General features: G+C 31.2%; 1 protein-coding gene across 2 annotated transcripts in view; it reads left to right on the top strand.

Annotated features, from left to right (window-relative positions):
* LOC132740749 (uncharacterized) overlaps window positions 1-24,847 on the top strand; it is a 53,395-nt gene continuing 28,548 nt past the window's right edge. Inside the window, exons 1-6 of one of the 2 annotated variants that reach the window (XM_060728717.1) lie at window positions 1-60; window positions 10,902-10,970; window positions 13,515-13,604; window positions 15,023-15,092; window positions 16,177-16,401; window positions 17,693-19,234. In XM_060728717.1, the coding sequence (XP_060584700.1) occupies window positions 10,938-10,970; window positions 13,515-13,604; window positions 15,023-15,092; window positions 16,177-16,401; window positions 17,693-17,904 (630 nt within the window). In that variant the 5' untranslated portion in view covers window positions 1-60; window positions 10,902-10,937 and the 3' untranslated portion in view covers window positions 17,905-19,234. Of the gene's footprint in view, window positions 61-10,901; window positions 10,971-13,514; window positions 13,605-15,022; window positions 15,093-16,176; window positions 16,402-17,692; window positions 19,235-24,847 lie in introns of those variants that run through there. The other variant, XM_060728719.1, reaches the window with a different exon arrangement.

Here is a 24,847-nt window from a genome sequence, read left to right on the forward strand (position 1 = left end):
GCAGAAACGGAAGAATACGATCGTGCTTTCAAAAATTGCTGAAGGATTTGCTTTACTGAGGTACAAATTTAGCGTTATTTATTTCATCTTTAAATATGCAATCAAAACGGGTTGTACATGTCTCTATTATGTTTGTTTATTCGTTTATATGTATACTCAATCCAAAGAAGATTATGAGATCGTGTATAAAACACAAGGTTTATACAAAATGTAAATTTCGTTGTAGGGGAAATCGTTAAAGGGTAAATAGAAAAATAAGCAGTGCACTAAATATTATTAACTTTTTATCTCTCATATTTTTGGTATTTTTTACGTTGGAAATGTTGGCATGTTGGAATTGCATTTAGATTACATAATGTCATATAATGTACCATTATCATATAGAAAATTTAACCTCCAAATTAATCGAATGTTTTTATTATACAAATGTACACACAATTTACGAGTCTTTTAGTTCATTATATGAATATTTTATAGTCTAAGTAACAGTATGCATCTTATTACATATCAACGGTGAGCGCTAAAAATCTAAATGGCTCAACATTTTTCCATAATTGTGTTAATTTCACATTTTTTTATTTGATATACTTTTTTACATATATTTATATTGGCCAGTTTGAAAGTTTTCTGCTAATTTAACTTTTTAACTTGTGTTTTCTACAGTTATTTAAAATGAGTATTTGTTATTCGGTAGTCAGAGTTATTTTTTTTTCTTATTTTCGTTGAGCGCTATTGTATTTAGTTGATTGACATGCCCTCACAGCACTAATAACATGTTTGAGCTTTATTATGAGTAAAATAGATTCCTGTTATTAAGAGAAATTTTCCTGAGGTTTAGAGTAATTTTCCTCTTAGTACAATACTGAATGTCGTTAAAACTACTACCCGACACAAAATCAGCTTATTTGTTGACAGTTATTAAATGTATATAGAAGTTAATTTTGCAGTTTTTATGAGATAACTATTGGTTGATATTGGTTGGGATTATAATAGTTTCTGCTTTGTTTTTGAAGATATCTGTAATATTGGTTGTTTTAGTTTAAATTGTAAAATACTGTAAAATAATATATTTTGTGTTCTTCATTTTGTGGCGATTTTATTGTTTTATTTCATCATAAATTGTTAAGAGCTTGGGCTTGCCAGGTGTTTAATATCGCTCCTTGTATACGTGAACAGGTATTCTGTATAAGTGCATAATAAATTGTGTGGGTTTGTCTTGTTGTAAATTATGATCAGAAATCTCAGTTTTGGTTGTACATAATGATCAAAGTTTGTTGTATTAATGTATATATGGATTTGAGATAAAAAAAAGATCAAAATACCTGGAAAAATAATGTTAATTAAACAATTACATGCTAGTATCAAAATGAGAATATTTTAAGTTTATGTCAGGACGTGCTGCTCAGCCTTTTTTTTATTTTGAAGCCCAATAGGTTACTTCGTTTATTGTCCCCGTCATATGTAAAACAGGGTCAGAGAACAATCCACTATTTTACCTTACAAGTTTTCTAACAAACAATATAATTATACACAATATGACAAAAACAACATAATTATGTAAATTGTAAATTATAATAATTCATGCATAGAATTATAACATGCTACATAATAATGCAACAAGATTAATAGATATAATAAATATAATCAAGTACACAGAAGTATTTGTTTCCAACTTATATATGAGAAAAGATATATATTAATGTAAATTCACATTCAAAACAAACAAGACAAAAAACAACATTGTTCGTATAGAGGCATGTATGTACGTTTAAGGTTGTCTAATTATATTTTAAAAATATTTTATGTTGTTATAATTTCCTTATCGGTATTCTGATATAAAATATAAGGTTACTCATTATCAAGGGATAATTTTTGAATAAAATTTTGCCAAAAATTATGAAAAGAAATTACATCTCCATTTAAAAAAGCTATGTATTTTTGTTTTTTTAATTTCATTTTTAAGTATATTAAAACATATTTATATTTAAGTAATTTTGACAGTTTTCCTAAATTTTGTTTATAAACATAGTATTTTGCCAATAATGTTACAAAATTCAAAATACAATGTTTTCCATAATACGAGAACAGTATGCCTTTCATGTCTGAAATATTAAATTCGACAAAACACTTATCTCTAAGCCAGTTTGTTTTATTCTAAAAGAAAAATATTGGTATACGGGCATTGATAGAATAAATGTTCAATCGTTTCTCTACCAATGTTACAATATGAGCATAAATCATTATCTCTAATATCTATTCGATGCAAAAATGTATTTGTCACAATATTTTTTTTATTAATATTATATTGAAAATCTTTCAACTTTATTTCTTTCACAGTATTTAAGCTTATACAATTTTTTAAAAATTCCTTCTGTGATATAGGTCCTACAGAATTTACCCATTTGTTAGGAACGACTAAATTGTCAGCGTCAATAAGGATATCATAAAAGAATCTGCAACCCTTACTGTTATGTATAACACATTTAAGATAGGGATTTAATGAAATGTTTTGCTTGTAAAATATAAAAATACTTTATCTTTACTTTTCCCAATCTTTTCTCTCCATAAAAAAGGGATGGACTCAATGACTTGTTGAATATCTAAAAATGTGCCTCTTATCTTATATATATCTTTCAATTTGTGAATACTGTAAATATTACCGTCATTGTCATATAAATCAATAATAGATATTATATTGTGATGTATCCAATTGTTAAAAAATAAATTAGTGTTACGGAATCTAGTGTTAAACCATAATGGTGAATATAATATATCTTCGATACTTTCTATGTTCACTTTTTTGCAAAAGTTAGTCCATGTTTTCAACACTTGTTTCCAGAAAATATTTGAAGGTTCTTTAGATATAACTGATGCATAACCAGTACAAAGTTTTACATCTTTGGTTATATTCAAACGAAAGAGGGTAACCCAAGATTCGCCATTTTCGTTTAATAGACGTTTGATCCAACTTAACTTTAAACTGTTCATAAAGGCTCTAGCATTTAACATTTTTACACCACCTTCCTCTATATTTTTATCTATAACTGATCTTTTTATCTTACCTGGACCTTTTTCCATAAAAACCGGTATAATAATCTTTCTAATTGTTTAATGAAATCTTCTGAAGGATTTGGCAATGACATAAACAAATGTACAAATTTTGAAATAATCAAAGATTTTATAATTGTGACTCTTCAAAATAGAGTTAAATACGCTTAGACCATACATTTATTAATTTTTCACATTTATTAAAAATTTCATGTCCGTTTAAGTCCCAAATGTCCTCAACGTCTGCGGAAAATATTACTCCTAATATTTTTATTGGAGATTTAGACCAGTCTAATTCAATCTGTTGACATAATTTAATATTTGAATTTCTTCTCGACCCTATCCGAAATGCCCTTGTTTTTTCAATATTTATCTTTAAACCAGAAATAGCATAAAATTTATCAAGCGTGTTTAGGCAATTTTCTAATGATTTCTCAGTTCCATCTAAAAACAGCTGCGTGTCATCTGCATACTGACTTAACTTATATTCTTTATTGTAAATTGATATGCCAGTAACGTTATTATTTTTCCTTATCATTGAACCCAAAACTTCCGCACATAAGATAAACATATATGGTGAAATTGGATCTTCCTGTCTACAACCACGTTTAACTTTAAAGAAATCTGATAAATGACCATTTTGTATGATACAGGTTTCTGACCCATTTTGGAATAGATTTATCCATTTTTTGAAAGAGGGACCTTTATTAGAATAGTCTAAAGTTTTCTGAATAAATTTCCAAGAAACTGAATCGAAAGCTTGCTGAAAATCTATATTAGTGAAAGACCTGGTATATCGTTCTGTTTAGTTTCAAAACGAATATCATATATCACTCTGATATTTTCACTTATACACCTTCCTGAGATTAACCATTTTTGATCTTGGCAAAAAATGTTGTTTAAAACTCTTTTCAGTTTTTTTGCGATAGCAGCAGAAGCCATTTTATAAATTACATTTAAAAGTGTTAATGGGCGCCAATTTTTCATAACAAATCTACTTTTTTTCGGTTTAGGCAAATACGTTTTAATTCCTTGTTTCTGAGTGCCAGATAAACTATCATTAAAGTAGCCAAAGTTAAGAGCTTTTAAAACAAAAATTGAGTGATCTTTCGAGAAAAATTTAAAAAATTCAACAGTTTATCCGTCTAAACCTGGACTTTTACCATTTTTCATGTTGCTTAAAGCAATATTTAACTCATCAATTGTCAATTCGCCCTCTAACATTTGAGAATCAAGTTCAGTTAATTTATTTTCATTTTCCCCTATTATAATGTCTTTTATAGGAGTTTTATCTATATTTGAATTTTCTGTATATAATTTTTCGTAATAATATTTTTGAAAATTGAGTATATCTTTCGTATTTCTTATTTCTTCATTGCTTTACGTAATCAGTTTTGTTATTAATTTGTTTGTAAAATTTCTGTTTTCAAGATTTAAAAAATAACTACTAGGTTTTTCTCCTAAATTGTCATAACGGCATTTCGATCTTAACATCACTCCTTCACTTTGATTTCCGTAACGCTTCTAGCTGAGATTTCCTTTCATTAAGTGCCGCCCAAGTTTCTTCACTCGAAGAATTGAGATTTTCGGATATTTGTTTTTCTTATGCTTGAATATTTATTTCTAAATCTTTTTCTAGTTTTTCCAATCGTTTGTTTTTCTTTCTGCACTATAGTTTATTGTTTCGCCTCTAAGAACTACCAAAAATGTTTCAAGAAAAAGTTGTGGGGGTTAATATCTAAATCTAGATCTAAGTTTTTGGTCAAAAGAGAGCATTTAAATTTCCAAAAGCCTTTTCCCCTTTCATTTTCAAATAATTTAATTGTTAACAAAACACCTGAATGATCTGTTATATAACCTGTAGTTATTTTACAATTAGTTACATAATTATTCATCATATCCTCATTTACAAGAAAAAAATCTAACCGTGCTTGCTTTCTTGTCGGAATATTTTTCTTTTCCAAGTATATTCTCTTTTATTGCCATTTAAAACACGCCAGACTTATACAAAATTGTAATTGTTCATTAGCTCTAAAATACTCTGTCTTGCACGAGGGTTATTATTATTTATGTAATTTTCATAATCTACTGAAGGATTAACAATATTCCAATCTCCACAAATTATAACGTTATCATTACCAATTTCAAATATTTTTGTTTAATATTTTCATTTAAAAGCCATCATTTGGACCATATCAATTAACGAGAGTAAGTCTGAAGTTCGGCATTAACAGATCAAGAATAAGATAATTTCCATTTTCGTCACTGTATACATTTTCTACTTTTTGCTCAAAATTACTTCTAAACAAAATCATTACCCCTCTACTATTACATTTATATGGGCTAAAATAGGCATCATATCCCCATTCATTTTTAACAAAGGAACATAACTTTTATTCAATGTGAACATCCTTCAGACATAATATACTTATCTTTTTTCCTAAGATAGTGAAAAATATCGCGACATTTCTGAGTATTTCCCAGCCCTTGACAATTCTGAGAGTATATGGTTAAATCATCACCTATTGGGTAAAAGAAAAACACAATTTTCTATTAAACAACCTAAATAAAATAAGTTACTTAAAATTTGACGGCCGTTATATAAACTATTACTAGGCGGCATTTCTTATCATATTTTTGATATGATGGAGAAAACAGTTTCAAGTTTCATTTAAAGAAAATCTTTATACAAACATACAAACAAACAAACGAACGGACATAACAAATAAATCTACACATATCTTTTACATACCTCTACAAAAATCAAAACAAAAAACAAAACAAAAAACAACAAAAAATACCCCCAAAATACTACAAATACCGTTCTAGCGACAAAAACAATGTACATGTGTAAAACATGGTAAACAAATTTCATATACATGCTGTCATTTAAACTTATATGTAGATTCTAAGTAAACAATATTATCTAACATTATAAATTATGTGTTCAAAACATAGCAAAATATTTACAAATACGAGTACCTATACACACGATATAAATAACTTTCTAAATATAGACAATTTTATGTCAAATTTTGGTTTTTCTTAGAGTATATAGTCTTTGAGAGGACCAGGTCCCTATCACCAAAGGACAAAAATCTCACAATGATTGGGTTTGGACCATTTCCTTCATTTTGGACCCTGTGAAGGTGTGTGAAATATATATATTTTGTACAGTGCCTTCTTCAAGTTCCAGTTTGTGTATAAAAAGGGACTTCATTTTTCATTTTTCTTTCATTTTTTTTTATTTTGTTCCTTAGGGAAACCATTAAAAAGCAGGTTATATTTTCTGTCTTGTTTTTCTAACAGAAGCAATTTTTTGTCCATTTCATTTATTCTTTCAGACATGCTCTTCCTCTTAGACACATCTATCATTTTTTTTTGTTTTCCAGTTCCTTGCTCTGATATTCTATGCATGTTTCAAAATCATTTACTTTTCTTTTCATTTCTATCACATCTTGTTTAGCCCAACCCACCTGTTTTTTCACTTTGCTCATTTCTCTTTTCAAAATGTCGAACGCATTTGTAAACTTTTGTTCTAGAGTATTCATTCTTTCACAAATCTTTTTGTCAAACTCATTAAATATTTCTTTTTTTCTGATTTGAATTGATCAAAATCATTTTCATAATGTTCTGATTGTTGACCTTTCTCTTTCTGCTCTTTCTTATCGCTTTCTTTATCTTTTTTCAGCTTATTTCATGATCAAATGTTGCTGTGATAGATTCTCTCCTTGTTGTCATTTTGTTAAAGACATTTTAATGATTCAATTTAATTTCTAATTCGATCTTTTTACCTTTTTTAGAACAGCAGGTAGTGGGCGGGGTGCGTAGGTTGGGTGGCTTTGTGCACTTTTTTGGTCAAAGTTACTAGTTTGTCATATAACTGGATGTTTGTACAAAGAGACACGCTATTCACTTTAAACAACTTACTAAATGCATTTAGTTTGTAATGTTTGTATGCATTTTTAAAACATATTTTCTCTGCATATTTTCTTATGTTGACATGGGTGTGCTCAGCCTTCATATCTTGGAAATTGGTTATAGTTTTATTTCTAAATCTTTTCTCAGATAAAATGACACCAAAGCAGTCATTCTTCTGACATCAACGCTTTTAACACACGTGAGCATGTAGCGAGTAGGACAGCTTAAGTTGATTTTAATATCTATTGACTGAGCTGATTGAATAGAATAGTAAAAAGCATCTGTAACATTTTGAAGTTATTGCATCCATGGGACAGGACGTTAAGTGGTTGAAAATTTTTATCAATTTGTATTTACTGTAGCCCCTTCAAAAGATGGCCCAAAACAAGTAATAGAGAAAAACAAATCCTAAGGGTTGTTTGTTTTGTTTCAATGTAAGATCAAACGTTGGTAAATGTACAAATATATATACAGTTGACTCTCAATAAGTCAAAATCGCTTTACTCGAAATTCCGCGTTAGTCGAAGAATTTCTAAAGTCCCGTACAATGTCCTTCTTTATCTTTGTATTTTAACTTCGCTTAGGTCGAATTTCGACTTACCGAGACTCCTGTTTAGTCGAAAAGAAAATTTGGTCCCGTCAATTAAAGTCCAACATATTTTCATCTCAATTAGTCGAAGCGTAAAAACAGCCGATCAAAAGTCGGCGACATCAAGGTGAGATTTTGTCACTCGTGATTCACACGTTGCATAGTAAATTTAATTGCCGGTCATCATGTATTATTAACACGTCGTAATAGCGGCTTTAATCGGTTTCAGGATTTCATAGGTTTTAACAGTAAGATAACTAAATTAAGATTTAATGATCAATTCACTTCAAATATTAGATAAACTGCTGTTGAAATAAATGTGTCATTGTGTTTTTATTGTAATGAATTGTCATGAGTGCTTTACTGATAAATACTGACAAACTTGCATTTATGTCATTGCTACGAATGGTTTATGTTTATGTTCCACTATTAATGTACATGTATTAAATTTTTGAATAATATATATTTTTGTTCATTTATAACTTGTAGTTGTAAGTGATTTACCGTCATTTCAACGGTTAAATATTGCAGCATTGCCGTTATCAACAATAACAGACCTACTTCTTTGCACATTCAATCAGGCACATGTATATACATGTACGAATGTCAACGTAACGGCAGATCCACATTACTCGAATTCCGTTTCTCTCGAAGTAAAATGCCCAGTCCCTTGAAATTCGAGTTACCGAGAGTCAACTGTATTGAGTGAATGTCGAATGCACTATTTTCAAGTGCGACATAGCCCAGATTGAAAATAAATAAGGAATTTCTGACAAGCGAAAGAAACTGATTTACATTTGTTTTGTGGTCCGGATTTTTATACTTAACAACAGCAGTAATCACATACCGTGTGGCTGCTGTACTAAGAAGCCTCGTACTTTACTTCAGTGTTGTTATATTTCCTTCAGAATCAGTGATTGAAGTACTTTAAATGTTGAAAATGAAGTACCGCTCAGACCAGAGCTACGGGCGTCATAAGTATTGCTTTTTTCATGATGCCTTATGCACAGACTCAATTAAACCGAGTCTGCAATTTCCATGTCAATTTGTTGTAAATAATACTTCATAACTCATAATGCGACAACGTCTTCGAGTTGCACTGTTCATGATGAACTTTTTATTTATGATGACACGTTTTTTCAACTGGAGTGTCTTTTCATTTCGTTACCAATTCATACCATTCGTTTTGCAACTTCCATGATAAAATATTCTGATAACTTGCCATTTAATTCAATAATGATTTTTCATTAATGAATTAAAATCAAATTTAAAGACATACGCACGTGTATTTGATACGAAACATGAAAAATATATTCAGAAAATATCACAATAAAAACGACCTTTAGAGAATGCAGCCCCTGAAAAAATCAAGTCACACTTGACTACACAAAGGCACTCAGTAGGGTACATAACACAAAGCAGAAGATGGCATAAAAGCCGTTACATGGTGTGGTCGTACCAGTAAGTGCAAAAAATTGACAACTAAATAAAGAAACCCATTTAATGTCAAAGCCATATAAAAACGTGTTTGAAAGCAATTGAAATAACACAATTGAATTAAACCTGTGAAGGAAATATCCATGACTTATTAAATTACTTTCTTTTATCAATTTGCAGTTTCAAATTTGACTTAAAATAACAAGCAATTATTATAAATAAGATAATTTTAAATACTTAAACTTTATTCGAAACATGCATATAAACATATTAACACAGTAGTGACACACTTGTGAACTTGTTTTCAATGAACTTTCCTTGTTATTCTTGTTTATCATCTTTTAGAACGTATGATGTCAACAAAGGAGTATAAAAATCTCGAAATATTCATAATTCCAGTGTACATCTTCAGTTACTTTGTCAAAGCAGAAGCTAATAAGCGGAAACATAAAACCGAATGTGTCAAACACATTTCCATAGGCATATTAATAAATCGAAATATTAGCATACAAACCAATCTATCGGAGGAAAATACGTGCGATTGTTGTAAATATTCATGACTCCGTAGGTAGCCATTTTGTCAAATTTGCAACTAATTTTCTCGCTTTAACCATGTGTGCAACCAGTTCATGTCATGCCCCTTATGTACGGGATGCATTATGTGTCAAAATGGAACAAGCAAACGATTAAACCATGCAACAAAATGATTATGTATTGAATGTTATATGTGTGGTATTCAAATGTAGAATACAATCGTAATTTCATAAATGCAAATTGTCAAAATCCATGTGAAGAATATTCTGGAGTAATTAAGATCAGATTTCACAGATCATAACCGTGCAAATGGGTTTGGGTTTTGATTTCCAAATGAAACACAGCTTATTGTTAATTTATGGCTGGTAGATATCATATTCCTCAAACAATTAAAGAAAAATAACGTCTAAAGTTCACTTGCAAGGTAACGACAGTTGAGTAATTGTTAATATTATTTAATGTTTGTAACATTTGGATTTACTTGAAATTTTCAGATCATTACACTATTTGTTCGGAGTGATGAAATATATAGCACATAGATTTGTAACCAATACCGGCGATTGACAACTGGTTTGAAGTCAACAATTTTACCCACTCGGCCACAAATGCTTCCTAACATATTAATTCAATTAATTGACAGTGGAGTTGTCCATGGTCGAGTGGTTAAGGTCGTTGACTTTAAACCAGTTGCCTCTCACCGCTGTGGGTTCGACTTCCGACAGGGACTTTGAATTTTATCATTTGAGAAAGCTATTCATCAGTTTTACGGAACGTTTGTGGTTCTACTCAGGTCCTCGTTCATGCCTGGAATAATGCATGGAAGAGCATCTGAGGTCTTCTTCTACCAGTAAAGCTGGAACGTTGCCAAATGACCTATAATGTGTCGGTATGATGTAAATCCCAATTATCATAAACAAACACAAATTGACATTGCTAAAGCTAAAGGAAAATTATCTCAACTCAAATAAATGGCTTAGTGCCTGTTCAAAATTGGTCATTTAAGAGAAAGTAAAGGAATATAAAATTAGACATCATTTATGTCCAACCCGTTAATATTTGTCAGTGGTATTGATTGTGATATGGTTGAGAACAGAACAATTCATAATGGAAACAACATATTTACAAGGGAAACTTTAAAACGTTTGAATATAAAACCTGGAAACAAAGTGATACCTCGGAAGCTTTAATTAAACAAAATTATATGAAACTAAATGCAGACTGGGTTTCATTTGGTCAGTACAAGCATTGCAATGAAGAACAGTTGAATATGTCGCATCGATACCTGAAAAATAACGTTATTACAATGCCCAATAATTTACGGCGTTGTTCAAAATCTAATGTTTATGTATGTATGTGTTTTGTTTTCTTTTAGTACCAGACTTGACCGCGCTTGCAGCAATTAACAGAAATGACTTCACCGAATAAATATCTTCTTATACAGGTAAGTGCAACAATTACTTTAAACAGCATCTCCTTTTAAAAGCAATTACTGCACAGTAACCAATCATTACAGGAATGATTTTGGGGGAGTCTCGTTTCTAAGTTGTTCAGATGGCTTCGGTCTGTTGAATAGGTTTGTCACGGGGCTGGAAAATATGTTGAAAAAACAAATAAAAATAAATTTTGTCTAAAAGTATAAGGCCCATACCTTTTATATCGAGTATATGATACATGTAGGTTTCTACCACAGTTGCTGAAATTTTAGCCATAGTGTCATAGGGGGTAATATATTTGGTATGAAACATTGTGTAGTGGACTTCTTCCAATATTGTTCAAACAACAGACCTGGGCACACCGAAAGTCAATAATTTTGTATATATAGTAAAAATTAAATGGTTTTGTTTGAAGGCACAAGGGTTAGAACTTTTATATTTGGTATATAATGTCATATATTAGTGACAATTACAGTTATTCAAAATTTGCTCCTATTGTCCAAATTTCCCGTCCCGGGGTCAGATCTTAAAAAACTTGAAATAAACATTTCCTCTCAATTTACAAAAGGCTAGAGGTAACATATATGGCAATAAATATTTTGAAGTCGACCTCTACTAAAACTGTTTAAATTATAGCCCTAGTGTCAAAATTGGCATTGCCCCCGCGGTTGTTGATTTTCATTAAGTGAATTTAGTAAACAAAAACACATTCATGTTTGAAGGTATAATGATTTGACATTTGGTACAACAATATCATGACAAGGTCCTCTAACACACTTTGCACCTAGTGTCAAAATTGGCCCAGCCCCGGGTGTTATAGGTTTTCTAATTATTCATAGAGTTCAATAGAGTAGACAAAAACAGAGTCCCTAAAGAAAGCCCAACGCGGCAAAATTGAATTATTGCAAGCTCTGTTTGATTGAGTCTGTTCATGGACGGTACTGGAAAGTGCAAATTAACGCCCACGCCCCCTAGCACAGGCTTATGCAGAAATATAATTATGGATATGGTAACCATTATGAAATTAGAAACATCCGCAGGTGTGTTCATACGGCGTTTATAATAGAACCGGCAAAGTGACACGTTAGTGTCATTCCATGAAAAACGGCATATGGTCCCCAAGTATAGAATGCATGTGCCCCAAAACGAGAAAACACTAGACGAAAAAAAATCTAATTTTGAAAGGGGATCATAAGTTATGAAGCCTGAATATCACAGATAAGCTGATAAAAGACAAATTAAAAAGCAGGCAACATATCCTACGGTTGATTCAACAGTATTCTATATTCAACATTAAAATCGTCTTCTCTGAATTGAAGGCTTAAGGTCAGATATTTGGTATGAAAAATTATGTAGTTACCCTCTACCAAAATTATTCGAATTATAGCCATAGTGTCAGAGTTCGCCAACATTATGTAAATCGAGCTTTGATATCGGCTGACTTAATTTGTGATTATGTGACTTACATACTTGTCCTTTAATGTGCAGTCAAAATTCCATATTGGACCATGTGCTTAGTTTTACTTGTTAAATTAAACATAGCATAAGCTTACCTAGAACTTGACAAACGACGTACTTCCATGACCTTTGATTACAGCCATTAAAATTGGACCATGCGCACAGTTTGCTATGCAAAACTAAATTTTAAAACCTGAGGTGACTTTTGATATTTAATGAACAAGATATTGACCTAGCGACCTACATTTTTTTACAGGTTAGAAATAAGGACCATATATATAGAATATGTGACAATTAAATTATTTTCTTGAAGTATGACCTGATGACCAACATTCCTTAAATTCTTGTTATCAGCACTAGCTTTCACAGCTTTCACACAAATAACAGTCTGTCCTCAGGTAAGCATTTATGGGCGAATCACCCTTTTGTTTAGAATAGTCGTTGTAAAAAGAAGCTAATCATTACAAGAAAATGTACATCATTTGACAAGTGACGAGTTAATTGTCAGGACTCAATTTAATGTGTCTTGATTTCTACTAGCAACGTAGTGTTATGAGCATTGCACATTGTTGCCTAGTTTAAAGCAACATGCCTCCAGTTTCATCCTTCAGTTAAATTACATGAACATTTTTAAAAAATATTTTAAAGTAAAATATTATAAAGTGAACAAAGACAATAATTACACTGCAAACAGCATTCCAAATGAAAGGAAAATAACAAAAAAAAATTAGAATGTGTAAAAGTGACATTTACTGCGTTATGCTCGCCATAAGTTCTGCAAAATCAGCCACTTCCTGCTAAATAATGACATGTTTTCTTGAATAACGAAAACCGCATCTTTTCTTAAAACATAAGTAAATTTTTCTCAATGTTTATTGTCATGCAATTTTTTTAATCCATTTCATTAACACAGTAGGACAGACCCATTATAGCCATTTCATTTGCCAGATGGTCTCGGTGAAACACGTAAATGGTTTGCTGGATTCCTATCCGGTCCTTCTGTGGCTTATGTTTGAGTCTATGTTCATAGAACGTCAAGTTGGACATGTAATGAATCTTTCAGACGATCCCTTAATTTATGTCTTTTATTTTAGGTTTTGGTTTTCTGTATTTTCGTCATCAACGTTGATTCAACATGCAGACAACGATGTAAACTAAGTCTTGAGCAACAAGGATACACAACGGTAGTTGTTATCTATATGTTATGATAGTATAACCAATAATATATCTCACTTTAATAGTCACATTTTCACAACACATTAGTTGACAGATTAACCTTAATACGAACATTATCATTTAGTTTTACGTAAAAGTTGACAAATGAAGAACATTTTTTTGTCGAAAACTTTTTTTTCTGATGAAACAAAGTTAAACTGTGACTAGGATACAAATTATTTCTTATCAATTTTGTACTGTTGCATTTTCTTTTTTATTATTATTGTACCAGACTTTTAGAGCGCCCTTTTTATATATTCATATGCCGAAAAGCGCTATACAATAATAATAATTTAACAAAAAATACACATCAAGAAACAACACAAAAGACATCAAGAAATACATTTTTAAAAATGTGGAATATATTTAACAGGTTAAAGAAATGTTTTTTATGGAAAATTAAGATATCATACATATTATGAAACCCTATGTAAGTCGTCCGAGCAATCTTAGGTACATATAACGGCACCTACATAATTAAAAATTAAATGCAATATAATTGATATTCGAGATTAAACAAGTGTGTTTTAAAGATTATATGAAAGAGTCCAAGTCTCAGTTTCTCTAAAGTTTGATCGTTAAGAGTTCCATAGTTTTGGCTAAAAATATTAAAAAATCTGTCTCCGTACATAAAAGCAAAACACCATGGAAACTCAGGTGTTGTTGCTTTACTTTTTGATCCCAAATTTCTCCTTGGTTCATACACTTTAAGCATCTCTGGGCTGTGGCTTGTTCTTGTTACGTTTTTAAAGTACGAAAAAGAGATTTTATACTTAATTATGAACGTTTAAAAAAACACGAGTAATGTGGTTAAACCAAGACGATCTCGTTTTGATTCCATCTGCCGTGTACTGGACACTTTATTATCTTTTTGCTGTAGCCTTAGATGCAAGATAAAAGGGGGAATTACAGTAGTCAAAAACTAGCTTTAAATATTTTAGGAATATCAGTGTTATATAATACTACTAATTCTTCTGAAAGTTGTAAAAATTTTGCAGCAAACAAAGTGAAATTATTTTATTTCAAAAACGTTTACGTCATTTTATCATTGCATAAATATTCTAATTCTGGAAAACCATAATTAAAGATAAAAAAATCCGCAGCTAAAATTTGATTAAATAAAATGTTATGCGCTATGACAAAAACTGACTGAATCAGTATTCAGAAAAAAACGTGTTACAAAATTATTGTAATTTGTATATGATAAAATGTAATTAATGTTTTGAGGTCTTGATGAATGCGTTGATTTTCATACCTTGCTATAACATGGTCATTCATCAAGTTTGAGAATAGATAAAAGCCAGATATTTAACTATAACAATATTGTTAGTATTCATATTCTTTCAAGCTGAAAATACAATCGTATTTTTTTATTTGATACTCCTAGTGCGTTAAAGCAGGTACAGAATGCAAAAAAGGCCCTAGCGGAATAGAAAGATGCTACGAAACGCAACCTGGTACGATATGTTTTAATATTTTTCTCCCTTAAAGGTATTTCTAGTGACTGTCTATACAAAAGGCATTTCAAGTACAAGGCTTTTTGAAAACAGTTAATCCACACTTGTGTTATCATTTGTAATAAAACTTTTCATAATCATTAAATAGATCATAGGGGCTTATTTGAACCGATACTGACTGATTTAAGCCGATTTTATTCAGGGCCTAACGAGGTTATTTCAATCCAGCACTTGTATAATTATAAACTTTTCAATTATTAAAAACAATCATAGTAAGTGGCCTATTATTTTTATATTTATTTTCTCATCTGAATTAATCTAGTGGAAAACCGTAAAACATACGAACAACAATATTTTTAATAGCTAAAGTTGGTGTATAAATGTTATCATTTTATGATTTTATGTGGATAACTGATTTATCTGTAACAATTACAAATTGTAAATGCCACAGTGAACTATATCAAAATACTATTTCACATTTTTAAATGACAATACTACTTTTTTAGATGTCCCCGATGTGAAACCTTACTTATTTTTAGCTTACAATTCAGACATTGTCAGAGCTGCTAAGAAACTAAGAAAAACTTAAGAAACAACTAAGCTGAAATTGATAAATAACTTAAATGTCAAATATAATAACTTCAATCCATTCAGTTAAAAAATCAACGCATATCCTCTCTACTTTTTTCGTTTTGACAGCTGACAAATTCCCTGTCACAGTTTTGCAAAACTACTCATCTAAAATGGCCATATGCTTCTCAAAGTTTACTTTTTTCGCGACTCTGACGAATCTCACGCTGCACCGTGGTGTCAAGATTTCCTTATCATTAATATTTTCCTTTATCTATATAAACTTTTCAACAGTTTAATCTTGTTTGATAATTTCATGTTTGTGTACTCTACAGATAACTACATTATGACTGTACGCTTGAGCGGCTTTGGGCATTTGGCTTTTATGCTGAACAACATAAAACCATTTACTTATTGTAAACATGTGTCATTTACATTTAAAATGTGTACCTAAGATAACAGCCAAGGCGACAGTCTGGTTATTTACACAAGTTTAACTGTTATTTTTATATAGTTGTTCCAGCTTCAAAAAATCCAGAAGATGTAATAAAGTCGGCCACGTTCAAAGTTTCTTCTCAGGCAAGCGATATCTTGAAACCATCCAACATTTTTGATGGTGACATGGATACTCTTTGGGCGAGCGAATTTGACAAAGAAGAGAAACCTTATATCGAGATCACCTTTGCGGCAGAATATGTGATCGATTTATATATCATTAAAGGATTAAACTTTAATATAGGTAAACATCATTTATAAATTTTGGCCGGTTGCTGATTTAACTTAAACACAAAATAATTAAATAAGCAAACTATATTTTTTCATACAATGGTGACATGGATACTCTTTGGGTGAGCCAAATTGACGAAGATAAACCTTATATCGAGATCATCTTTGCGGAAGAATATGTGATCGATTTATATATCATTAAAGGATTAAACTACAATGCAGGTAAACATCATCGTATAAAATGTGGCCGGTTGCTGATTTAATTTACACACAAAATAAGAAAACTATATTTTTTTTCATAAAACAGTTAACTACTTGCAGCAGATCAAACTGATAATTGTAAAGATTAATACCATCAGTGTCAGTATGAATTGCAAAAGGGTCAAAAGCATCATATTCTGTTGTTATGATGATACTCAGTAATAGAATCAGCTTCAGGTTATGGGTTATTAACAGAAACAGGATTAAAAATGTCTATCACATCTAGACAACGTGTCGGGTCCAAGACATATACCTTATCTCCAAGTTGTTCAAATCACACGTATGAGTTGAAGGTACTCAACTTAACGTTTTCGTTTATTGAATGATTTGTAATACTGTAGCACAAGTGTCCACCAAATCCGGGCTATATGTAGCGACTAAGGCCCATATAACTACATAAAAGGTCAAGGTCACACTAAGAGATTAAAGGTGATATACACATGTGTGTCAAAAGTGTATAATTTCCATTCATTTAAGGATTTTTAAATAACTTGGCACAAACGTCAAGCAAGCACATTATGGTGATATGTTTCATTTTCACCAGAAGAGTTTGAAGCTGAATAATAGTTTTCCAACTGATTCACTGTCATATATTGAAGGATTATATAATAACTTGGAATCAGTGTCTTCCATATGAAGATATTTCGTCGCATCCAAAACCTGTGTCCTAAGGGGGACAGGCTGCCTTAAATAGCACTTCATTTCCACATAACACTATTGATCATTAGAAGCAGTGTCTTGTTTATAATAAGCCCGTACGGTCATATTGTCATTTAGAAAAACCAAATTAAAAGTTACAAAAGTTACAACAGATCCAGCATGTTTATAAGGTACAAAATAATCGCTAACAACATGATTATAAACAGCATTATTATCACTCACATCAACATTATGAATAAGGTATTTACCAATATCATAAGAATTATTATTATTTAACAAGAAGAAAAATATTTTAAATTTAATTTAAAACAATTGAGATTTTATGTGATGTTATATTATAGAGCATTTGTTCAAAGACAAGTAAGTATTCCTTCTTTTTACAGATGCTTACAAACTTACCCATTTTGAATTGTCAGTGGACGACATAATGTTACCGGAATCTTCATATACATACAACAGTGAATCTAACATTGTCACAGTTACTGGAAGTGAAAAAAACGTGAAGAAGATAAAGTTAATGCGTTTCAAGCCACCAAATTTTTCTGGCGCATGGGGCTTTGCTGTAGTTGAATTAGAACTTTATGTTTGGTTATAAGGATAAGTTATTATATAATGTTAAATTTATCCATAAATTCAATATCATTTATTGAAAATTTCATGTAAAAAATACTATACTGATGCCAAAAACAAAGTGAATACTAAATTAGTGTCTGCTACTACAACATTAATCCGATAAGCACGAGGCTTTTCTGTTTAATGCATATGCTATTACCCTGAGCTGTCTTACTGATCTTCCGAAGTTGCGTTATTTTGTCATGATGATGAGTGACATTACAAAAATGACCACAAAAAAATTTACATCACAGAAAAGACTTGTTTATTTCATAGATATATTAAAACCTAATGGCGAGGTGAGACACACATATATACGTGTACAAAGTTTTTAAAAAAAAGCATATACATTGATCCATTTACGTTTTAGCACATACGTATTCATATATACATATAACATTGTGCACAATTATACACGGCCATTAAGGCTTCCACAACAATGTTGTTTTATTTATTTATTTCTTTCTTTTGGTGAAACGTGTTTCTATCTAAAAAGTCAATAATTTTGACTGCATGCTTCTGGTTGACTTCTCGTCAATTTTTTATTCTTTTAAGGAGTGAATTTAGATCATTATATTTTGTTCATAATAAAACGCCCGCATTCAACTAAAATTTTACACATGGATTTATCATATTTTATTAGGAAAATTTAGAACAAGTTCGTATTAAGACATGGTCCTATGCTTTATGTAGCTATGACTTTATGACTTAATATGCTTTTTGAAGAAATTTTAAGTTTCCCTTCATTACATCCCCAACAGTTGTACACAAATCAAGTTTGAAACGTCAAAGGGTAAAAGGCGAAGGTCACGTTCGAATTTTGTCATGTTTCAATGAATTTTGGAAAGTTATGCCACTTTAAATTAAAAAAATAAAAAACTTTTAGTTTCCGTTCATTATATACCAACCAGTTGTACACATCCAACTCCAATTGAATAAATGTATATGTCATTAGTATTTGCAAATAAAGTTTGAATTTTGTCATGGTTCATTTTTTGTTATGCCTTTTAGTTTTGAAAAAAAAATATTTTGAGTTTCTTTTCATTATCTCACAGGGAGTTGTACACAATCAACTAAAATTTGACATATGGATATATCATAAGAATGCGCATGTCATGTTTGAATTTGGGCGTGGTTCAATGATATTTTGCTTTTCTGAGTTATGCCTTTTTGACTTGGATGCTTACATAAGAAAAGAATTTAGTTTCCGTTCATTATCTCCCAATAGTTGTATACATTCAACTCAAATTTAACTTATCGGTTCGTCAAAAAAAAATTGGCCATGCTTCAATAATTTAAAGCAGAATTATGTCCATAAACATTGAAATAACGAGGGAATTTTTCCGCTTGCATCCATTTTTTTTCCAAACAGTTGTACACATTCAACTCTTTTTTTTAATATGTTAACGTCATAGGAATATGAATTCAAATTCAAATTTAGTCAAGGTTTGATAAATTTTGCAGAGGTATGTCCCTTTAATTTTGAAAGAGATAAGAAATTTCCGGTTTTCGTTTATTACTCCCGCCCCCCAACAGTCGTTTACATTCAACTATGGAGTCAACATATAGATACGATTATGGATTGCGCAGCTCAAGTTTGAATATGATAAGGATTTAATAAAATTTATGCACAGTTATACCTTTTTAACTTTAAACTAAAAAGACGACTTTTCAGTTTACATCCAATTTCTTCCCCACAATTGTACATATTCAACCCTTATTTAATATATATTTAAATACCTTATTCCTCTTTTACTTTGAAAAAAGATTTTTTTTTTTTTTGGGGGGGGGGGGGGGGAGTTCTGTTCATTTTCTCCTAAACATTGTACACATTCAACTAAAATGTGATATATACGTAGATACATCAAAGTTAAAAGCAGGCCAAGTTAAAATTTGGTCATGGTTCAATGCTTTATTCAGTTCCCGAACACTCACTTTTAATTAATCAAAATATATGTATAAGGTTGGAATCGCATGTGCAGGTATTCATCTATAGAATCTATGTCAAGTACGAAATTGGTTTCAGTGCGCTGATTTTTGACAATGTAATCCGTCTTGATCATAGAAAAATGTAGAAATTTTCAGTTTCTGCCCAAACATTTTTAGGAATTGATTGCATGTGCTTGTATTTTACAAAGAAATACATGTTCTAGTTTGCTTATGACTAAATGTTTTTTTGACAGTTCCCCCCCTTAAACTTAGAAAATATTAAAAGTTCAGAATATCTAATCATTATCTCGGCTTCAAATATGCAAAATGCAATTTGAAGCCGAGATTTATTCATTTTTTTCGTGCCGAGTGGCGACTTATCTTATAATGTCATACTTTATTGGTATTCTATTTATCATGTTTCAATTTTTAATATGTTGTTCTTTCTATGAATTCAAAATATAACAATTATCTGTCAAAAGCATGTCAGTAATAAGACCAGGGCTGCGTTTCATGGAGAGTCCTAAGTCTTAAGTTTGTCTTAAGTTAAAAATTGTGACAATTTTGCGTTTCAAAGAAAGTCTTAAAAAAGGTCCTAACTTATGACTCCTAAATTTATGACCAAAAACAGTCCTAAGTCTAGGAGTGTTTAAAAGGTATCTTAAGATTGTCCTAAGTCAAAACCACTCCAAAATCAAACAACTTTTTGTTGAATTTTGTTTTGAAAACTATCTAGAATGATAGATAATGGTCTAACTAAGAAAATAAATCCGAACACCAATATCTTTAATTCAGTCATTAACGCTGTACAGACGTTTAAAGGTTTGTTTACATGACGTCACAATGTAGCGCCAAATATCGCGTGCAAAACAAGACGCGTCTATAAATAATAATATTACTGCGCGCTGTACAATTGCAGTTGCGTAGCAAGCAAAGGGGTTGGTAACTATTTTTTTTTACTATAAAATTAAATAAAATGGTTACTTTATCGTTTTTCGTGAAATATGGTATATATTTTCACTCAACATGATAAGAAGGCAATACATTACTTTTTGTACTTGCTATAACAAATTACATAGTAAATCCAATCCGGGATTATGCGCGTGCCATTGTATTTTGTAACTTTTTTCAGGAGAGCGAATTGGTCATAAGTCTTAAGTTTAAGACAAAAGATAGGACAGTTACTTGAAACGGTCCTAAGTGCAAAAACTTTTTCTCCTTAAGGTGGTCATAAGTCCTAGGATTTAGGATTAACTTAGGACTCTCCATGAAACGCAGGCCGAGGTATTATCTATAAGAACAAGTCCTAAATGTTTTAATAAAATGTAAAATTAAAAATATCTTTTCTATTCAAAGTTTTATCAGTTTAATACTTTAAAACAAGTAAGAGGTATAAATTATCATTGTCAACATTTTATTAATATATTTAGTAATAGATGACTTAAAAAGCTTAGGAAGTTCAAATAAAGTAGAAAAAATATCAGACATGCACTTTTGTAACAAGGTATGAAAATTAAAACAATCGAAACTAAAATAAGACCCAAACATACATTTCTTATCAAACATAGGAATGCACAGTAACGTAAATAGTGTACATAAATTTGTGAAAATGTTTGCCGCTAAAATAAATCTAAGGCCGATGTTCTCATACCAGAAGGTGTCCTATTGTTGAAAAAATCGGAAGTCGCTTAACGTAAGTGTGCTAACAACTTAAACCTATGTTTAACGAACTGTTGTTTGATTTGAGTGTCTGATATGCATTTTAAAATTAAATGCTTCAGAAAACCAAAAAAATATGTAAAAAAATGAATATAAATAAAATTATGTAGCTATCATTAGGAATAAAAAATACAGAAAACGTTTTTTTTTTTTTTTTTTTCTGAGCTGTTAACCAGGAAAAAGGTGGCATTCTTTTCAACTTATTCATTTGAAACAAATGCACCCATATCAACACGTATCGGTGTCAGTTTTACGGAAAAAAGTCACCAGAGTCTGAACAGAAGTATCACAACAACAAAATCCGGAAATGAACATGACTTAAGATTTGTTATCAGATAAAAGAAATCAAAATATTTACAACTAAATACAGACTAGGAATTGGAAGTGTATTAAAACATTGTTAAAGTTATGGCTGTTGTATTAGCTGAGGTTAATAGTTAACTAATTTCAAAAAGGTTGTTTTTTTCTTATCTTTCCTTCACTTTTAAAAGTTTAATGTATTGCATGTAACATGATTTGTTTATTAGCTCGTTAAACCAAAACAAAACAAACATACAAGCATAAACAATCCTGATACTTGCAAACATTAAATAATGATTGATAGTATTGGAAGCAACTAACTACTCATGTAACCGAAAACTTCAATAGTTTATCAATGGGAAGAAAAACACCACAACCTGACCTAAATGTGTCATACAACGTCACTTACAATAAAGTTCAAAAGGTATGTTATGGTGTACAAAAGAATTTTCTATTATCTGCCCTTTAAAGAATGATCACATCACCGTAGTGAAGAGCTGATTCAAGTTCGAAGTATGAGCGTCACGACAACTGCAGTCTACATGTAGACAAGCAACTGATTTTTATTTCAATTTGAGATGAAGGTTATATCTAATTCAATCTTATCCTAATATTAGATTTTTTTTTTATTAATCATCGACTATACTTGATAGTAGGAAGAGTAGAAAAAATGGGTTATCAAAGAAAAAAACTAGGACAAATAAGAAAAGAAGGAACTATTTGACCTGCTCCGAAACCCTGTATTTATATTTAAAAACACAACTAAACAGTTTGTTTTAAGTTTATTTCAATCACCACGACAATAACACATGTCTTTAAATCATATTTTGTTTTGTTGTTGTTATTTTTCTTTTCTTTTTTTGTTTGCTCTTATTCCGCTTTCTATCTCTTTTATCTTTTATCCACCGGGAAGTCATAAAATATCGATAACATTAAAGGAGTGATCAATTGACCCATCACTTGTCAGGACAGGAGGCGTTCCAATAATACATAAGTTTATCAATATATATGCTAGAGCATGTCATAAGTTTCAGAATATGAACTATAAAAATATATTTATATATATATAACAATATTAGAAATTAATTGTTTCACTTTTCCGACTTTCTTTATAACGTATACCATGTCCTATGTGCATGAAAGATGTATTAATAACCTATATAGTTTCAAACGTCTAGATAAAAAACGAAGTGATCTGCTAAGTTTTAAATATACAGAAAAGAGTGTCTTAGTGACCCCCTGTTTGTAGCAACGTCCACCAGTAAAGCTGGAACGTCGCGATATGACCTACACTGTGTCGATGCGACGTAAAACCCAAGACAAACAAACAAACAAACGTTCTGTCGTTAGTGTCCATAGTTAGGTGCGCCAAACAGTATCTACTATATAAAATGTCTGTATTATCGACTCTCTGTCTAGTCCGTACAACGATTATGATTTGGTGTCTCTTATAACGGTATAGAGGCAGTGCGAGGCGACTTTTTCAAGGGGAGTAACTCGAACAAACCATTTGTATTGTATTGTTGGAGTTATTTGTCCTATGCGGATTGCATTGTGGCTTAAAATGGTGGCGAAAATAAAATTTCGTTCGTTTGAAATGAAATATAATGCCATAAAATTCCTTGAAAATGGCATGCCGGCATATAAAATAGAGAAATACAGAAACCCTTAAGAAAGTCCAACACGGCAAAATTAAAAATGTTACAGGCTCGGTTTGATTGAGCATGTTCATGGACGGTACTGGAAAGTGCAAGTTATCGCCCGCGCCGCCTAGCACCGGCTTAAGCAGAAATCAAAATTTAAGCACGAGAATGGTGAAATTTTTAATTTAGAAACTTCGCAGATGTGTTCCTAAACATGAAACAGAAGTGCCATTCCATGAAAAGCGGCGTATTGTCCCCAAATAAAAAAATGCGTGTGCCCTAAACGAGAAAACAATGGGTGCAACTAAATAAAATAGAACTTTGAAAGGGGATCTGAGGTTATGAAGTCTGCATATCACAGATAAGACGTCAAAAGACAATTTGAAAAGCAGGCAACATATCCTAAGGGTGATTATATTATATTCAAGTAGGCATACTGGAACCACCCAAGTTGAAAAGGGCAAAATAGAAGAAACTAAAATACCACCTAACATGTTTACACAACAATTATGTCGTGCTGAACGATCTTCAAGGATCGAAAATATAACCTCTTTAGTTAAATGTACGGGTAGACTTTTAACGGCCGCCACACGGCACAACTAACACTGACGTGACCATAAAATAGAGAAATACAGAATACCTAAAGAAAGCTTAACACGGAAAAATTGAAAATGTCGCAGGCTCGGTTTGATTAAGCCTGTTCATGGACTGTACTGGAAAGTGCAAGTTAACGTCCACGCCCGCTAGCACCGACTTAAGCAGAATTCAACATTTAAACACGAAAATGGTGAAATTTTGAATTGAGAATCATCAGCAGATGTGTTCATACGGTGGTTATCATGGAATCTTCAATGTGACACAGAAGCGCCATATCATGAAAAGCGGCGTATGGTCCCCAATAAAAAAAATGCTTGTGCCCTAAACGAGAAAACAATGGGCGGAACTAAATGAAATCGAACATTGAAAGGGGAACTGTGGTTATGAAGCCTGCATATCATAGATAAGACGTCAAAAGACAATTTAAAAAGCATGTAATATATCCTATGGGTGATTATACAGTATTCAAGTAGGAATACTGGAACCACCAAAGTTGAAAAGGACCAAATAGAAGAAACTAAAAATACCACATAACATGTAGACACAACAATTAAAAGCTGCAGAACAGATTGGCGTTGGCAAAAGATACGTCAAATAAAAGCAGACATTACTAATATTACTTTATCCTTTACAGGCAATGAGGAAATCAATGTCCTTACATATGATTGGTTCAAAGGTGCAGTTAATCGGATAATTCCAGATACTGGCCCCGCTACAAACCAAAGCGTCCGAGTTTGC

This window comes from Ruditapes philippinarum, unplaced genomic scaffold, assembly GCF_026571515.1.
Source record: "Ruditapes philippinarum isolate M1 unplaced genomic scaffold, ASM2657151v2 ctg2345_1_1_1_1, whole genome shotgun sequence".
NCBI classification, from domain to species: domain Eukaryota; kingdom Metazoa; phylum Mollusca; class Bivalvia; order Venerida; family Veneridae; genus Ruditapes; species Ruditapes philippinarum.